Here is a 14897-nt window from a genome sequence, read left to right as displayed (position 1 = left end):
GCGTAAAAGCAACACAGCTCATCACCCTGAACACCATCCCCACTGTCAAGCATGGTGGTGGCAGCATCATGGTTTGGGCCTGCTTTTCTTCAGCAGGGACAGGGAAGATGGCTAAAATTGATGGGAAGATGGATGGAGCCAAATACAGGACCATTCTGGAAGAAAACCTGTTGGAGTCTGCAAAATACCTGAGACTGGGACGGAGATTTATCTTCCAACAAGACAATGATCCAAAACATGAAGCCAAATCTACAATGGAATGGTTCACAAATAGACATATCCAGGTGTTAGAATGGCCAAGTCAAAGTCCAGACCTGAATCCAATCGAGAATCTGTGGAAAGAGCTGAAGACTGCTGTTCACAAACGCTCTCCATTCAACCTCACTAAGCTCGAGCTGTTGTGCAAGGAAGAATGGGCAAGAATTCCAGTCTCTCAATCTGCAAAACTGATAGAGACATACCCCAAGCGACATGCAGCTGTAATTGCAGCAAAAGCTGGTGCTACAAAGTATTAGCGCAAGGGGGCCGAATAATATTGCACGCCCCACTTTTCAGTTTTTTATTTGTAAAAAAAGTTTTAATTATCCAATTAACTTTGTTCCACTTCACCATTGTGTCCCACTTGTTGTTGATTCTTGACAAAAAAAAATCACTTTTATATCTTTATGTTTGAAGCCTGAAATGTCGCGAAATGTTGAAAGGTTCAAGGGAGCCGAATACTTTCGCAAGGCACTGTATATACGTGTGTGTGTGTGTGTGTGTGTGTGTGTGTGTGTGTGTGTGTGTGTGTGTGTGTGTGTGTGTGTGTGTGTGTGTGTGTGTCTGTGTCTGTGTCTGTGTCTGTGTCTGTGTCTGTGTGTGTCTGTGTGTGTCTGTGTGTGTCTGTGTGTGTCTGTGTCTGTCTGTGTCTGTGTGTGTCTGTGTGTGTCTGTGTGTGTCTGTGTCTGTGTGTCTGTGTGTCTGTGTGTGTCTGTGTCTGTGTGTGTCTGTGTCTGTGTGTGTCTGTGTCTGTGTGTGTCTGTGTGTGTCTGTGTCTGTGTGTGTCTGTGTGTGTGTGTGTCTGTGTGTGTGTGTCTGTGTCTGTGTGTCTGTGTCTGTCTGTGTCTGTGTCTGTGTCTGTGTCTGTGTCTGTGTCTGTGTCTGTGTCTGTGTCTGTGTGTGTGTCTGTGTGTGTGTCTGTGTGTCTGTGTGTGTGTCTGTGTCTGTGTGTGTGTCTGTGTGTGTGTCTGTGTGTCTGTGTGTGTGTGTGTGTCTGTGTGTGTGTCTGTGTGTGTGTCTGTGTGTGTGTCTGTGTGTGTGTGTCTGTGTGTGTGTGTCTGTGTGTGTGTGTGTGTGTCTGTGTGTGTGTGTGTGTGTGTGTGTCTGTGTGTCTGTGTGTGTGTGTGTGTGTGTGTGTGTGTGTGTGTGTGTTTATTTTCAAGAGTTTTTATTCGCCATGTTTGAGCATGCCAAACAAGGAATTTGACTTCGATACATCACAGCCTCTGTTCAACATTTAGATGACTAATAATACAAATATTCTCAAGCATCCCCAGATCTCCCAGGAGGGCCAAAACCCCCTCAAAACTCCAACTAGGGGAAATGAGAAACCTTGAGAAGAGACCACAGATGGGAGGGTCCCTCTTCCAGGATGACCAGGCTGCAATGGATGCGGAGAGAACACATAGTACAAACAGTGTAGACAATTCAAAAAAGGTGTGGAGAGCAGGATGGTATTGCACAGCAATGACTCTGAGACTCTAAGAGTAGTGTGAGTTAATCCAAGCAACAGCCTGGGGGAAGAAGCTGTCTCTGTCTCTGCTGGTTTTTGCGTACAGAGCTCTATAACGCCGTCCGGAGGGGAGTAGTTCAAACGGACTGCAACCTGGGTGAGAGGGGTCTGTAGAGATGTAACTTGCACGTTTCCTGGTCCTGGAAAGGTACAAGTCTTGGATAGATTTGTAGGTTGATTCCAATTTTCTTTTCTGCAGTTCTGATTGTCCGTTACAGTCTGTGCTTGTCTTGTTGGAGGCCAATCCAAACCAGACAGTGATGGAGGTGCAGAGGACAGACTGGGTGATGGCAGTGTAGAAGGTCTTCAGCAGCTCCCGTGGCAGGTTGAACCTCTTGAGCTGTCTCAGGAAGTGCAGCCTCTGCTGGGCTTTCTTCCGGTCAGAGTCTATGGACCATTTCAGGTCCCGAGAGATTGTAGTTCCCAGGAACTTGAAGGTGTCTGCGGAGAGAATAGTATTACTGCGGATAGTGAGGGGTCAAAGTGGTGAAGGGTCTCCATGGGAAGCTGTTGATCCACTGACAGGTCGTGGCAGGCACCGCAAGCTGGATGAGCTTCTGTTGGAGGATGTCAGAAGCGATGGTGTTAAACGCTGAGCTGAAATCCACAAACAGGATCCTGGCGTACGTTCCTGGGGTGTCCAGGTGGTCCAGGATGTAGTGCAGTCCCATGCTAACTGCATCATCCACCGACCTGTTTGCCCGGTAGGCAAACAGGAGGGGGTCAAACAGGGGGCCTCTGACATCCTTCAAGTGGTTCAGCACTAACATCTCGAAAGATTTCATGACCACAGATGTCAGAGCGACAGGTCTATACTAATTCAAACCTGTGATGGCTGGCTTCTTGGCCACTGGAACGATGGTGGAGCTCTTGAAGCACGAGGGCACCTCACACAGCTCCAGGGAACGGTTGAAGATCCGTGCAAAGGTGGGTGCCAGCTGCACAGACTTTCAAGCAGGAAGGTGACACGCCGTCTGGGCCCGGTGCCTTCCTGATCTTTTGTCTCCGGAACATCTGGCGCACTTCCTCCTCGCGGGTCTGGAGTGCGGGCGCGGCCTCTGCAAGAGAGAGAGTAGGTGACAACGGTGATGGAGGTGTGCACAGAGCGGTTGTGGGGGGAGTATGTAGATTGTGCTGGAGGAGGTCCTGTTGTGTGGGAGGACCGATCAAACCTGCAGTAGAACCTGTTTAGCTGGTTAGCAAGCCTTGGGCTCTCCACAGGACTTTGTGCAGCCTCCTGAGGTTCGGTGTAAACCAAGATTTGTCGTTGTTGTACGTGCAGAAGGTCTTGGTTTGCACACACAGATCCTCACAAAAACTGATGTGTGATGTGACCGTGTCAGTGAGTTCATGCAGGTCTGAAGTTGCAGCTTCAAAAACTCCCCAATCGGTGCAGTCAAAGCAGGCTTGGAGATCCTGCCTTGACTCCACTCTCCACTCCCTCACAGACCTCACCACAGGCTTAGAAGTTTTTAGTTTCTGCCTGTAGGCCGGGATCAGATGAACTAGACAGTGGTCCGAGAGTCCTAAAGCTGCACCAGCCACAGAGTGGTATGCATCCTTAATTACGGTGTAGCAGTGGTCCAGTGTCTGTGCCCCTCTGGTGGGACACGTTATGTGCTGTCTGTATCTGGGGAGTTCGTGTGCGCGGTTCGCCCTGTTGTGTATGTGTATACTAGGGGTGTAAATCGCGGGTTTTGCCACGATACGATATCATATCGATACAAAGAACTACGATACGATATTTGCCGATATCTTAAAGTCTGCTGCGATTCATTCACGATATATCACGATATAGTGCTCTACGATCGATTTTTTTTTTTAAATAAAAAATATAGAACAATATCCTGATTTATAACAATTCATATGCAAAATCAACAAGGTACTGCAAAGAGTATTGTAGTATACAAAGTGCTTATTTTAACACTGAACTTTGATGTCGTGTTTTTTCTTTAAATGTGCGGCGAGATTTGTGCTCCCTGAATATTTGATCCCCGCATGGCAGGATTTATAAACTGCACGTGTCTTGTCCGTTGAGCCATATTTTCTTTGGAATCCAAAGTGCTTCCAAACAAATGACTTGAAGCCTAAAGGGGAGCAAATTTCCTCGTCTTTTTGGACACTAGCCATAGCACCAGCCCAGGAGCCGCGTACTAGTTGTCGACTCCCCTTTCACGTGCGTGCTCTGCTCACAACACAACACGCGCGCACTGCTCCCGGAAGGAGGAAGCAAGCAACAATGAACTGGATTTAAAAATAAAGTCGCGTCTAATATCCGAGGTCAAACACGGCGATATAAATCGATGTTTATGTTTAGCATCGATGCCAATAAATCGTAGAGCATTATATCGATTAATCGATGTGTATCGATGAATCGTTACACCCCTAGTGTATACATGTGTATATTCATGTGTGTATACATGTGTGTATACATGTGTGTATACATGTGTATGTATACATGTGTATGTATACATGTGTATGTATACATGTGTGTGTATGTATACATGTGTATGTATGTATACTGTACATCAGTGGTTCTTAACCTTGTTGGAGGTACCGAACCCCACCAGTTTTATATGGCCATTCAGCGAACCCGTTTTTTGTGAAAAAATAAAAAAATATTGTTTTCACAACCAAAAGGTGCACATAAAGGCCTTTAATTTTCTCAAAAAACGGAGGTGCGCCTTTTGATAAGGTACGCCTTTTGTGTGGACCAAATTAAAAAATCTGTCATGTTGCTTTGTGTGGCTTCCGTAATATACAGGCGTAATATGAAGAGCCGATGAACCAATCAGAGGACATATGTTTTACGTACGTAGATCGGGACTAAAAAAACAGGACTAGGCGTTACACACTGAGGAGGACGTACCTTCACCGCCATTGGTAAATAAATAGTTTTTTTTTTCATGTATAATGCACCCCCATGTTAATACGCACCCTAAAAATGGCATGTCAATACTGGAAAAAAGCCTGTACCCATGTATAATACGCACCCAAATTTTGACTCCTACTTAAGTCCGTAAACGTAAAATTATTTCAGAAAATATATCATTTTGGGGAACAACCGGATGTTATTCTGCCGGTCAGTATCACTGCGCACACGCTAGCAAACTCAATAGCGAAGAAATGTTTCGGATTTGTGTAGGGTACATTGTGACAGCAAACGAGCAGGTGATCGAGCAAGCGTCTGATACGAGAGCATTGTGTTCGTATTAGGGATGCACCGAAATAAAAATTCTTGGCCAAAACCGAAAACCAAAAATGAGGAAACCAAGGCCGAAAACCGAAACACCGAAAGAAATGATTGTCAGTTATTAGAACCACAGCATTTATGGATTTATTTATATTAAATATTATATTATATTAATATTATCTTTATGATATTATTATTATCTTATATAATATTATATTATTTATATTTATTTATATATTTATATTTTATTTATATAGGATTTATTTTCAGCAATGCATGTTTTGCAAATCGCTATCCGTGGGTCTTTCTCTGAGATAGTGAAATCAGTCCACACCGCAGACATGCTGGCTCTTATCCCGTTGTCCCGCATGCTGGCTGCGCTGTTTGCTCACGTCATCACAAGTTTCGGCCGTGTTGTTTCGGTGATTTAGGTCTTTCGGCCAAAAACCGAAAATGCACTTTTGGGTCATTTTTGGCCGAATATTTTCGGTGGCCGAATTTTCGGTGCATCCCTAGTTCGTATGGAGCGTGTTTGAAGTGAACAGCAAAGAAGAAGGCGCATCTGTAATGGCGGCTTCTGTATCATATCCCGATAAAAAAGAAAATCTAAAAAAAAAAAAAAAAAAAAAATTAAAATTGTACCCATGTATAATGCGCACCCCAGATTTTACGACAATAAATTAGTTAAATTTGCGCATTATACATGGAAAAAAACGGTACTATCGTTTGCGCAAACCTGTTTTGAGAGAAGTAATATACAGGCACCCAATGAACCAATCAGAGGACATTACGTTTTACGTCGATCGGGGCAGTAAACCAACCAGACGACTGGATAAAACACGTAGAGGAGTAGTACCTCCGCTGCCATTGGTAAATAAATACTATTGTTTGAGCAAAGTACGTACCTCCGCCGCCATTTAAAAATAAATACTACCGTTTGTGCAAATCTGTAAAGTTGTTTTGTGTGGCTTCTGCTACACAGAGACGTAATATACAGGCACCCGATGAACCAATCAGACGACACGTACAGGAATACGTACCTCCGCCACCATTGCTAAATAATACTACACCGTGTTCCACATTATTATGCAAATGATATTTATCTCAGATTTTGCTAAATAGTCGATGCAAATGAGTCAGCATAATTTTCAAGTCATCAACCATTAGTTTAATGAATTCAAATGTTATTGAACAAACCTCCCAATGATAACAGAATTTTTCAAAAATAAAAAACTTAAAATGCACTGTTCCAAATTACTACGCACAACAGAGTTTTATAACATTTTATAGGTTGTTATGAACTGAAATGCTCATCTTTAGAATTTACAGCATTAGTCAAAGTCAAAGTCAAAGTCAGCTTTATTGTCAATCTCTCCACATGTCACAACACACAAAGGAGGTCATATTTACTAAAATCAAAAGCTATTTCAATCAAAAACATCTTAACAGGTCAAGTTACATTTTAACATAGGACCCTTTATTTGATAGCAGCTTCACAATTCTTGCATCCATTGACCTTGTGAGTTTTTGGAGAGTTTCTGCTTGAATTTCTTTGCAGGATGTCAGAATAGCCTCCCAGAGCTGCTGTTTGGATGTGAACTGCCTCCCACCCTCATAGATCTTTTGCTTGAGGATGCTCCAAAGGTTCTCAATAGGGTTGAGGTCAGGGGAGGATGGGGGCCACACCATGAGTTTCTCTCCTTTTATGCCCATAGCAGCCAATGATGCAGAGGTATTCCTTGCAGCATGAGATGGTGCATTGTCATGCATGAAGATGATTTTGCTACGGAAAGCACGGTTCTTCTTTTTGTACCATGGAAGAAAGTGGTCAGTCAGAAACTCCACATACTTTACAGATGTCATTTTCACACCTTCAGGGACCCTAAAGGGGCCAACCAGCTCTCTCCCCATGATTCCGGCCCAAAACATGACTCCGCCACCTCCTTGCTGACGTCGCAGCCTTGTTAGGACATGGTGGCCGTCCACCAACCATCCACGACTCCATCCATCTGGACCATCCAAGGTTGCACGGCACTCATCAGTGAACAAGACTGTTTGAAAATTAGTCTTCATGTATTCCTGGGCCCACTGCAGCCGTTTCTGCTTGTGAGTGTTGTTTAGGGGTGGCCGAATAGAGGGTTTACGCATAACTGCAAGACTCTGGAGGATCCTACACCTTGATGTTCGTGGGACTCCAGAGGCACCAGCAGCTTCAAATATCTGTTTGCTACTCTGTAATGGCATTTTAGCAGCTGCTCTCTTAATCCGATGTTTTTGTCTGGCAGAAACCTTCCTCGTTGTGCCTTTATCTGCACGAACCCGTGTGCTCTGAATCAGCCACAAATCTCTTTACAGTACGATGATCACGCTTAAGTTTTCGTGAAATATCTAAGGTCTTCATACCTTGTCCAAGGCATTGAACTATTTCACGCTTTTCGACAGCAGAGATATCCTTTTTCTTTCCCATGTTGCTTGGAAATGGTCATCTGCTTAATAATGTGGAACGCCATTCCTAAGTAGTTTTTCCTTAATTGGGCTCACCTGGCAGACTATCACAGGTGTCTGAGATTGATTTCAGTGATCCAAAGAGCCCTGACACACAATACCGTCCATGAGTTTAATTGAAAAACAAAAAATGTAATCTTTATGACACTTAAATACAATTTGCATAATAATTTGGAACACGGTGTATTTCTCCATGCAAAGTACGTACCTCTGTCGCCATTGATAAAAAAAATACTACCGTTCGTGCAAGTTTGTAAAGTTGTTTTGTGTGGCTTCCACCACACAGAAACGTAATAAACAGGCGTAATATGTAGACCAGATGAACCAATCAGAGGACATTACGTTTTACGTAGATCGGGGCGGTAAGCCAATCAGAGGACTTCACGTAAGATGTAGAGTACGTACCTCCGCTGCCATTGATAAATAAATACAATCGTTTGTGCAAAGAAACAGCATTAGGACCCTCTAAAATAGCATAGACAATGAGACATGCTTACGAGGCACAATTCAAGCTTCCTGGACAGCCGGGATCATTGCCGTGACAACGACGAGACAATGATGAGGAAAATTGGCATGTCAGATGGCGAACTTGCCCAACTAATTAATTTGGATACCGAAGATGAGGACTTGGACGGATTTGCGTATGAATATCCATCAACAAGAATGTGAGTACAGTCGAGTACATGGTTAAACAGTAGAATAAAGTATAACCGTCAGATGGTGAACTTTCCCAACTGTTTAATTTGGATACAGAAGACGAGGACTTGGACGGATTTGCGTATGAATATCGATCAACAATGATGTGAGTACAGTAGAGTATATGGTTAAACAGTAGAATAAAGTACAACCAAACTCACTTTCTTGCTCCCGTGACTTTTTTTTTTTTTTTTTTTTACCGTAAATTATGGCATGCATGCGCTCTATAATGCAGTGCGCCCTGTGTGTATTAAATACAAAATAGACCCCGTAATTTAGTCTGTGCCTTTTAACCCGAAGCGCCTTATCGTCGTGTTTTTTTCAAATTAAAAAAAAACTTGCCGTGCATGAACGTCACTTTGTTCAAACAACAAAACTAACACAATGCAAGAACTCACAACAAATTACATACCTGCAAATCAATGTGACTTCTGCTGTTGCCTTTGCGGGACCAGTTCAGATATGCGACATCACAAATTTACATGATAAATCAGGTGTGTTCGGAACTCCACAGTGGAGGTATATTTAATAACAAATATCTAACTTTTCACTCGGCGAGCTGTGCTGATTCGTGCCGAAACTGAAGGGGGCACTATACGCATGTGAGCAGCACAGAGCAGCAGCCAGCGGCGCTGAAGAAGAAAACTTTCGGTATTTCATAACAGTGGCTTCAGCAAGTGGGAGTGGAGGTCCAACACGCCGGCTTGTTGAGAAGCCAGGTTGCTCAAAGAGTCATGTGTGGAAATATTTTGCATTCGAGGCTGATGCAACCGGAGCAATTATAGATTCGAACAAGCCGCGCGCACAGTGGCCAAAGGTATTGGCACCCCTGGGAGACAATGATTGCAATTACAAATGATTTGGTATCAGTATTCTTATTTGTTTTGCTTGCAATGAAAAAAACACTAAATAGAATGGAATAGTCAAATCAATTCTCGTTTTACACAAAACTCCAAAAATGGGCCGGTCAAAGGTATTGGCACTCTCAGCCTAATACTAGCACAACATTTAGACAAAATAACTGCGAACAAATGCTTCCGGTAACAATCAATTAGTTTATTACAATCTTCTGCTGGAATTTTAGACCATTCTTCTTTGGCAAACTGCTCCAGGTCCCTGATTTGAAGGATGCCTTCTCCAAACTGCCACTTTAGGATCAGAATCAGCTTTATTGACCAAGTTTGTGCATGCCAAACAGGGAATTTGACTCCGGTTGATGTCAGCTTCTGTACGTTTAAGTGACTGTCAACATTCAGGTAACTAACAACATTTAAGTGACGAGAGCAGGATGTTATTGCACAGTGACGACTCTGAGTCTCTATGAGTGGTGAGAGTTCATCAGAGTGACAGCCTGGCGGTAGAAGTTGTGTCTGCTGGTTTTGGCGTACAGCGCTCTGTAACGCTGCCCAGAGGGGAAGAGTTTAAACAGGGTGTGGAGGGTCTGCGGAGATGTTACTTGCATGTTTCCTGGTCCTGAACAAGTACAGATGGGAGGTTAGTCCCGATTGTCTTTTCCGCAGACCTAATTGTCCGTTGCAGTCTGTGCTTGTCTTGTTTGGTGGCCAATCCAAACCAGACAGTGATGGAGGTGCAGAGGATAGACTGGATGATGGCAGTGCAGAAGATTTTTACTCAGCTCCTGTGGCAGGTTGAACTTTCTGAGATGTCTCTGCTGGGCCTTCTTTCGGACAGAGTCTATATAGCCAGTCCCAGGAGTCAGGTCAGTCAGGTCCCAGGAGATTGTGGATCCCAGGAACTTGAAGGTGTCTGTGGTGGGAATAGCATTGCTGACGATGGTGAGGGGTGGAAGTGGCTATGGGTCTCTCCTGAAATCCACTGTCATCTCCACGGTCTTGAGCGGGTTCAGCTCTACGTGGTTTTGGCTGCACTAGTGGACTAGGCGCTCCACCTCCTGTCTGTACGCAGTCTCGTCCCTGTCCCGGATCAGTCCAATGAGAGTGGTGTCGTCTGCGTACTTGAGGAGTTTCACCAAAGAGTCCCCTGAGGAGCAGTCATTGGTGTAAAGAAAGAAGAGCAGTGGGGAGAGTACACACCCCTGGGTGGGCGCCAGTGCTGATGGTCCGGATGTCAGATGTGATGCTCCCCAGCCTCACCTGCTGCCTCCTGTTGGTCAGGAAGCTGGTGATCCACTGACAGGTGGAGGCAGGCATCGTGAGCTGGGTGAGCTTCTGCTGGAGGATATTGGGAGCGATGGTGTTGAACGCCGAGCTGAAGTCCACAAACAGGATCCTGGCGTACGCCCCTGGGGTGTCAAGGTGGCGCAGTAGTGCAGTCCAAGGGTGACCGCATCATCCACCGATCTGTTTGCCTGGTGGGCAAACTGCAGGGGTCGAGCAGGGGGCCTGTGATGTCCTTCAGGTGGCTCAACACCAGCCTCTCAAAGGATTTCATGACCACAAATGTCAGGGCGACGGGTCTGTAATCATTCACACCTGTTCTTGGGTACCGGTTTTATTTATTTTATTTAAATAAAGCTCAGCGGCCTAGTGGTAGAGTGTCCGCCCTGAGACTGAAAGGTTGTGGGTTCAAGCCCCGGCCGGGTCATACCAAAGACTATCAAAATGGGACCCATTGCCTCCCTGCTTGGCACACAGCATTAAGAGTTGGAATTGGGGGGTTAGATCACCAAATGATTCCCGAGCGCAGCACCGCTGCTGCTCACTGCTCCCCTCTCCCCCAGGGGATAGATCAAAATCTCACGGGGATGGGTTAAATGCAGAGGACAAATTTCACCACACCCAGATGTGTGTGTGACGATCATTGGGACTTTAACTTTATGTTTATTTTTACATTATATACTTCCACATAAATGAAAAGGGTCAACTTGGCAAAGTGAACCCACCACAAGGAGGGGTGGGATTACTTGAATAATTGATAGCATACTTGATAAGATTTGTTTGCGACAGCCCAATATAAAACATGTTTCTAATACATTAGTGGACCTATCTGCATGAAATGGTCAAAATCTTAGAAACCAATCTGTATAATGCAATGCAGTTCTAGACCACTGTCAATTACTAACAACAGGTTGCATTTCCAAACATTATTGTGTGCAGATGTTGTTTGGTGTTTGTTAACCTTACTATATCATTAAGAATTGGCTGTCTTTATTGGATATGTAATTGTAGTTTTCTGTGACGATGTGTTTTGAGTTTTTCCATGTACCAAAGGTATTTACTTTCTAAATCCCATGATCTCCTTTTGTTTAACTTGTTTCCAACAGGTTGCTGTTTCAAGAGCTGTTCTCGTCGATGAGATCAAGTGGAGGACGTCTGAGGCCTAGTTTTGTCACAAATGCATATCCTTGTTAGTTCAGGCAGTCTTGTGAAAATATACTTTCATTATAATTTCTTCAGACTGCTTGTTTTGTGAAGATACATAAAGTTTACTGTTACCAAATTATGTTGCAGTTTCCATTTCACTCAAATAAATTGCTTTCACTTTTGACATGAATCTGTGAAGAACAGCGCTTGTCAAAAAATAAACTAAAAAATTGGTACATTTTTGTATTTAAATTTAGGTCTAACAATGGGAGCACTTGTGTACTTGGCCTTCAGTTCATGACAAAAAAGATATACTGTCAATAAAACATTTAATTTTGGCTGAACCTTAATGATCTAATGTCATTGTTGCCAAGCACCTATATAGTGATAGGCATGAACGATCACAATCAGTATCGTTTATCGCTTAACTAGCATGTGCTGTATCTTGGAAATCACTTGCAGTTATTAAGATATGTACCCGTAAAGGAGACATTGCATTAAGTACTGGTATTCAAAACATGCTTTTGTCAAAATACCTCAAGGATCAAGACCTAAAGAATGTATTTCACTCTATAAAGCAACTAAAAAAATCTGCTTGTTTTGAAGGTCAAGTATTATAAAAATTAGTCCATGACAACAACGTCACATGTACATGAGAGATGTACGTAAATGAGCAACTGCACTTTTCTAGAAGTTTTTTGGTTTGATTCATTAATAGAACTTTATCCCACAGTGGGGAAATTGTCTTGTCACAGCAGCGTATAAGGGTGTAAGAATACAAGAAACAAGTGCCAAATGTAAAAATGGATAAATAACAGAAACACAAGGACAAAGACAAGTGCCACTAGTAACGGGAGAGACGAAACAGAAGGAAACCAACACATGATCAGGTGCCGCACGTGTTGTAGAGTCTGACAGCAATGGGAATGAAGGACCTGCGGAACCTCTCCTTTCTACACCGTGGGTGTAATAGTCTGCTGCTGTAGAAGCTGCTCAGGGACCGCACAATGTCATGGAGGGGTTGAGAGGTGTTGTCCATGATGGATTTCAGCTTAACTAACATCCTCTCTCACCCACAACCTCTATGGAGTCCAGGGGACTGTTCTATTGCTTAAAAGGTACATAGAAACCCTTAAGGCAGAGACGGGACAGACGCTCGTTCAAGTCAAGACGGAACATACTTTATTGTCCTTCCCCCCAGCAACATACAACCCTCACAACGGTTCCTACCCCGCCTATTACTACATCCCCCTTTCTCAATGGGAAATAATCTTTGTGTAGAAAATTAATACAACAGATTATTTCCTCAACAACTAGCTGAAAAAGGTGAAATGTTTTACAACTCAATACCATCCCAATATATGAACCCAGTGGCAACAACTTAACTATTAAATAATTGGTATTACCAAATCTGACAGCCCAGACCCTGAAGATCGAGCTGAGAGGGAATGACCGGAACAGTAGTACGTATTTTACGCCCCATTAGCAGTTCAGTTGGACTACAACCATTTGCTTAAGGTGCGGCACGGTAAGCCATTAAAGCTAAGTAGGGATCACTGGATTTTTTTAGTAGACTTTTGACAGTCCTTATTGCCCGCTCCACCTCCCCATTACTCTGTGGGAAATGTGGACTGGATGTGACATGTGAAAACCTCCACATCCGTGCATACCCTCTGAACTCTTCAGATGCAAATTGCGGACCATTATCTGAGCGTACAACCTCAGGTATACCATGTCGAGCAAAAATAGATTTACAGTGGGTAATTACAGCGTCTGAAGTTGTACACGAAAGCTTGGCTACCTCACAAAACCTTGAAAAGTAATCTACAACCGCAAGATACTGTTTTTTACCGAACTGAAACAGATCTACCCCTACTGTACACCATGGTCTTGAAGGAAACTCAGTTCCTAACATTGTCTCTCTGTTGTTAACTCGCTCACGGGCACATGTGTCACACTTCTCAATGAGTTGCTTTAAATCTTTGCTAAGACCTGGCCACCACACAGATTGTTTAGCACGTTCTCTGCACTTAGTAATTCCTAAGTGACCTTCGTGAAGTTTGTTTAGCATGTCATCTCTGAGTGTTTTTGGAATGACCAGCCTACAGCCTAATAACAACAACCCATTCTGAACAGTCAGTTGACCTGCAAAAAGGAAATATGGCATAAAAGTCTTTTCAATCAAAAACTTGTCTGGCCAACCACTTACACAGAACTGCTTAAGCTGCTGCAAAATGTCATCTTTGTCCTGATGAGACTGAATCTCTTTAAGTCTCTTCTCAGTTGCAGGGAGGCTGTCTACTACGGTGTCGGCGTAGAGGTTGATCTCTTCCTCACGTAGTCTTTCCTCCGAAGATGCTCTTGATAGAACATCAGCTGTTGCAATTTCTTTGCCAGCCACATGGGAAATGGTGAATGAAAATCTCATGAGATGCATTTTCAGGCATTGTATACGTGGAGGTAGTTCGTCCAGATTTCTCGCGCCTAGTAGAGGGACTAGAGGTTTGTGGTCAGTTTGAATGTGAAAGTGCTTTCCAATCAAAAACTCTGCAAACCTCTCACATGCCCACGTTGTGGCTAGCGCTTCCTTCTCAATTTGCGCGTAGCGCTGCTCCGTGGTGCTCAATGCGCGTGATGCATATGCCACTGGTTTCCAGTCCATACTGCTAGTTTTCTGTAACAATACAGCACCCAGTCCATAAGAAGATGAATCTGCTGAGACTAGCGTATCAGCTGAAGGATCATACAATGCCAGCCCAGGAGGTGTTGTCAAGTCTATTTTTATGCTTTCAAAAGCCTGAATCTGCTGAGGTCCCCATGACCACATGTTTGTTTTTCTTAACAGATCTCTGAGTGGACGTGTCTTTTCTGCTAAGTGTGGCAAAAACTTTCCCAGGTGATTTGCCATTCCCAGAAATCTTCTCACCTCGGAAATGTTGGTTGGTTCCTTCATGGCTTTTACTGCATTTAATTCCTCTGGGTCGGGGCTAACTCCAGTTGCCTGAATGATCTGACCTAGGAACTTGATTTTAGTCTTTGAAAATTCACACTTATCATTAAGTGTCACGCCCGCGTCCCGTAGACATGTGAGAGCTTCCCTTAGTCTTTTGTCGTGCTCTTTCTGATCCACTCCCCAGATGAGGACGTCATCCATCTGACACACTACTCCCTCCAGGCCTTCTAGGATTTGCTGCATGCGTTTCTGAAAGTGTTCTGGTGCTGAAGATAGTCCAAAGCACAGTCGATTGTAGCAATAGCGACCGAAAGGAGTGATAAAGGTTGTGAGCAGTGATGAGTCTTTTGAAAGAGGAATCTGCCAGAAACCTGCGTTGGCATCTAGTTTTGAAAAGACCTTGGCACCTGAAAGCTGTCCAAGCGTGTTTTCAACTGAAGGTAGCTGGTGCCTTTCTCTCAAAACAGACTTATTTAGTTGAGTGAGGTCTGAACA

General features: G+C 43.8%; 1 protein-coding gene across 7 annotated transcripts in view; it reads left to right on the top strand.

Moving 5' to 3' along the window:
- Positions 1–11799, top strand: part of hars (histidyl-tRNA synthetase) — a 94827-nt gene extending 83028 nt beyond the window's left edge. For 5 of the 7 annotated variants that reach the window (XM_061285633.1, XM_061285647.1, XM_061285618.1 and 2 more), the window contains one exon: positions 11410–11799. In XM_061285633.1, the coding sequence (XP_061141617.1) occupies positions 11410–11469 (60 nt within the window). In that variant the 3' untranslated portion in view covers positions 11470–11799. The remainder of the gene's footprint in view (positions 1–11409) is intronic. The other 2 variants (XM_061285645.1, XM_061285609.1) reach the window with 1 other exon arrangement.
- The last annotated feature ends 3098 nt before the right edge of the window (positions 11800–14897 follow it).

This window comes from Syngnathus typhle, linkage group LG1 (genome assembly GCF_033458585.1).
Source record: "Syngnathus typhle isolate RoL2023-S1 ecotype Sweden linkage group LG1, RoL_Styp_1.0, whole genome shotgun sequence".
Classification (NCBI taxonomy): Eukaryota; Metazoa; Chordata; class Actinopteri; order Syngnathiformes; family Syngnathidae; genus Syngnathus; species Syngnathus typhle.
This window is presented reverse-complemented; position numbering and strand designations above follow the sequence as displayed.